The following is a 4,428-nucleotide window of genomic DNA, read 5'->3' on the forward strand; positions in this document are numbered from 1 at the left end:
TTTTTTGAATTTTTTAGTAGAGACAGGGTTTCACCAGGTTAGCCAGGATGGTCTCGATCTCCTGACCTCGTGATCCGACCGTCTCGGCCTCCCAAAGTGCTGGGATTACAGGCTTGAGCCACCGCGCCCGGCCTACAAATTTTTTAAAATTAAAAAAAGAAAATACTACAACCCTATTAGGCGAAATTTTGATTGTTGTGGATTGACAGATGAAAACAAGATCAGAGACGTTAAAAAACTTCTCTGCCCAGGTTTATGCAGATGGTGAGTGTAAGACTTATTTGTAGTAGGTGTTTGTATTTGAGGCTAATAATGTGACTTTTGTTTCTTTATCTTGTAGGTGACACTGAGTTGACAACTGTGCAGGGAGTTGTCACAAGTTTCTGTGATGATTATGGCATGATTGATGAGTCAATCTACTTCAGTAGTGATGTTGTGACTGGCAACGTTCCTCTAAAAGTTGGACAGAAAGTTAATGTGGTTGTGGAAGAAGATGAACCACTTTACGGATTGAGAGCAATCAAGGTGAGATGTGCATGAGTTTGGGAATTGTGTCTTATCCCAATGGGTTTTCTTTCTCCATCTTTCTATTGCATTAATCCAACATCTCTGCTGTGATCCATAGAGTGGATGTCAACTGCAGTTTGAAGCTCCACCCCTCTGAAGCTGTAGGTTCTTCTGTTCTAATATTTGTAGTGATTTCTGCTTTAAAACATAAAAATTACTTATCTATTCTTCTAATCTTTAAACAATATGGGTAACAATAATAATTATTGAACTCTATATAATCCTGCAACTTCCCTTATCAGGTAAAAAACAGTTTTGTGCTATGCATCCATAGCAGTGGAATTACTTCGTGAAACCACGTGCCTTGTAAACATTTTAAAAAGAGCTTCATGGAGGTATAGTTCACAAACCACAGAACTCTCTTAAGGGTACAATTCAATAATATTTGGCAGATTTACGGAGTCCTGAGAATAGCACCTGAGTCCAGATATTTACCCATTCAGTGGCTATTACGAAATTATTCTTTAGCTCTACTGTACTAATTGATTCTCTCAGCAATAGGTGGTGAGACTGCCAATCTGCCCATATAGGCAAGGACAACAATACTATCAATCTGAAATCTTTGCAAATGTGAGAAGGGCAAAACAGTCACATTGCTCATTTGGAATTATTAAGGATCTTAATGAGATTACAGCAAGTTTCCTTTCCTGAACCTACTTATACAATAGGGACGTTTACAGCTATCTCTATGGTAGGAAAATTAGATTTGTAATAAGAAAGTTTGTATATGAAGCCCTTGTAGTATTTCCTCCGATGCCATCTTTTGTCTTTACTTTATGTCTTTCATTCTTTTACAGCTTTATTGAGATATAAGTCACGTGATTCACCATGCACTTCACCCATCTACAGGGTACAATTCAGTGGTTTTTAGTTTGTTCACAGGGTTAGGCAACCATCACCATAAACAATTTTAGAACATTTTCATCACTCGAAAAGGTAGCTCCATAACCATTCATAGTCTTTTCCCATTTCTGCCTGCTCCCCCAACTGTCCTCTCCCCCCACAACATCCAGCCCCAGGAAATCACTTATCCATTTTCTGTTTGTATATATTCACCCATTCTGGACAGTAAAAAAGGTTCCTTCTATATAATGGTAATGATATGTCCTTTCACCAACATCTCCTTATTCCTCCGTCAACCCTAACAATCCAAGCATCTAGCAACCACCATTCTACTCTACACTTCTGTTAGGTCAAATTTTTATATTCTGCATGTGAATGAGCCCATGCAGTTATTTGTGTTTGTGTGACGGGCTTATTTCACTTACGTTCTTCAGGTTCATCCATGTTGTCCCAAATGGCAAGATGTTGTTCTGTTTTACGGCTGAATAGTATTCCATTGTGTATTTATACCACATTTCCTTTATCCACTCATCCGTAGATGGACACTTAGATTGCTTTCGTTTCTTGGCTATTGTGAATAGGGCTGCAATAAGCATGGAAGTGATGACATCTCTTTGACACGTTGATGACACTCTCTTTGGATACATGCTCAGTAGTTCATGGATTCACGTGATTCATGGGTTCATTTGATAGTTCCACTGTTAACATTTTGGAGAACTTCCATACTGTTTTCCATAATGGCTGTAACAACTTACATCCCACCAACCGTGCATAAAGGTTCCAATTTCTCCACATCCTTGCCAATACTTGTTATCACTTTTCTTTTTAATGTTAGCCATTCTAACATGTGTCAGGTGGTATCTCTGTGGTTTTGATTTGCATTGTCCTGATAATTAGAAAACGTGAGCATTTTTTTTGTTTTGTTTTGTTTTGTTTTTTCATATGCCTGTTGGCCATTTGTATGTCTCCTTTTGAGATATGGCTATTCAGGTCATTTGCTCATTTTTAATAGGATTATTTGTTTTCATGCTATGAGTCGTTGGAGTTACTCATACATTTTGGAAACTGACCCCTTACTAGATGCATAGGTTGCCAACGTGAGGGAAGAGAGAGACCCTCTCATATTGTTTTATGTTGTTTTATGCTCAGAAAAGGAAAGAGAAGTGAAACTAAAGGCAGGTAGTCCGGCCCCTAGGAACCAGACTCGAAACCAAGGAACCAGACTTGTGCCTGCCTGACCTAAGCCTGGTAGTTAAAATTCGACTCCTGACCTAGCAACTGATGTTATCTACAGATTCCAGACACTGTGTGAAAGGACACTGTGAAACCTCCCGTTCTGTTCTGTTTCACTCTGACCACCGATGCTTGCAGCCGCTGTCACGTATCCCCTGGCTTGCTCAATCAATCACGACCCTCTCACATGGACCCCCCCTTAGAGTTGTGAGCCCTTAAAAGGGACAGAAGTTGAGCACCTGATAAGCTTGGATTTTAAGATGCTAGCGGGCCGATGCTCCCAGCTGGTTAAAGCCACTCCCTTCACTATCTCAGTGTCGGAGGGGTTTTTCCGTGGCTCATCCTACTACATTTCTTGGTTCCCTGACCGGGAAGCGAGGTGATTAATGGACAGTCGAGGCAGCTCCTTAGGCGGCTTTAGCCTGCACTGTGGAACATCCCTGAGGGGGACTCCAACCAGCTGGAACAACGCAGATCCTGAGAGCGCTCCCAGGTAGGCATTTGCCCCAGTGGGATGCCTCGCCAGAGCAGTGTGTGGCAGGCCCCTGTGGAGGATCAACGCAGTGGCTGAACACCGGGAAGGAACTGGCACTTGGAGTCCAGACATCTAAAACTTGGTAAGACTAGTCTTTGGAACTTGCCCACTCCATTTGAGTGGAAGCGTGGCCTGATCACCCACGCCATGCCTTTATTGGCACTTTGGTTTTGACTTGGTTTGAATTGCTTGACAGGACTGGTCTTGGGAACTTGCCTACTCCATTTGAGTGGAAGCGTGGCCTGATCACCCACGAAGTGCCTGTACCAGCACTTTGGTTTTTTTTTTGACTTGACTTGGATTGCTTGATACTTTGGTTTTGGTTTTGACCTGGCTTGGATTTCTTGATACTCTGATTTTGGTTTTGATTCTGGTTTGTTGTAAATGATAAATGTGTGTGTGTGCCCTTTTACCCGTTCTTTGTTTTGTAGTGTGCATGTGGTGTGAGTGTGGTGTTTCGTTTCGAGGAGACATGGGTCAGGCACAAAGTAAGCCCATCCCACTAGGAACTATGTTGAAAAATTTCAAGAAAGGATTTAAGGGAGATTACAGTGTTACTGTGACACCAGGAAAACTTAGAACTTTGTGTGAAATAGACAGGCCAGCATTAGAGGTAGGTTGGCCATCAGAAGGAAGTCTGGACAGGTCCCTTGTTTCAAACGTATGGCACAAGGTAACCTGTAAGCCAGGGCACGCAGACCAGTTTCAGTACATAGACAGTTACAGCTGGTTTTAGACCCCCTTCCTCCCACAGTAGTTAAGAGAACAGCAGCATAAGCGGCTGGCAGAGGAAAGGAAAGACCAGTAGAAAAAAAAGAGAGGAAAGAGACAGAGAGAAAAAGAGTGAAAGAGAGAGAGGAAAAGACAGAGAGGAAGAGACAGAGAGACAAAGAAGGAGTCAAGAAAAAGAGAAAGAGAGAAATATACAAGCAGTTAAGAAAAAAACTGTTAAGAATATACCCTATTCCTTTAAAAGCCAAGGTAAATTTAAAACCGCTACAATTGATAACTAAAGATAGCCTCGGTAGCCCTGTAGCACTCTATTACCACTTTGTTGTCAGTGTAAACAAGGGCTTATCCCGAGAGTACTGAGGCCTTTCTATCAAAAATTCTTAACCCAGTAACCCCCAGATGGCCCAGATGCATTCAATCTGTAACGGCAGCTGCTTTGCTAACAGAAAAAAAAATTAAAAAATAACTTAAAAGAAACCTCATTGTAAGCACGCCTCACCAGTTCAGAAGTATCTGGA

The 4,428-nt window shown here is 41.7% G+C and overlaps 1 protein-coding gene across 1 annotated transcript in view; it reads left to right on the plus strand.

The window, feature by feature from the left end:
- The window catches only part of LOC113219572 (cancer/testis antigen 55-like), an 18,221-nt gene that overhangs the window by 1,530 nt on the left and 12,263 nt on the right, over positions 1–4,428 (plus strand). Inside the window, exon 2 of the mRNA XM_026451898.1 lies at positions 341–525. Coding sequence (XP_026307683.1) covers positions 341–525 — 185 coding nt within the window. The remainder of the gene's footprint in view (positions 1–340; positions 526–4,428) is intronic.

The sequence above is a fragment of the Piliocolobus tephrosceles genome, chromosome 12 (genome assembly GCF_002776525.5).
Source record: "Piliocolobus tephrosceles isolate RC106 chromosome 12, ASM277652v3, whole genome shotgun sequence".
Classification (NCBI taxonomy): domain Eukaryota; kingdom Metazoa; phylum Chordata; class Mammalia; order Primates; family Cercopithecidae; genus Piliocolobus; species Piliocolobus tephrosceles.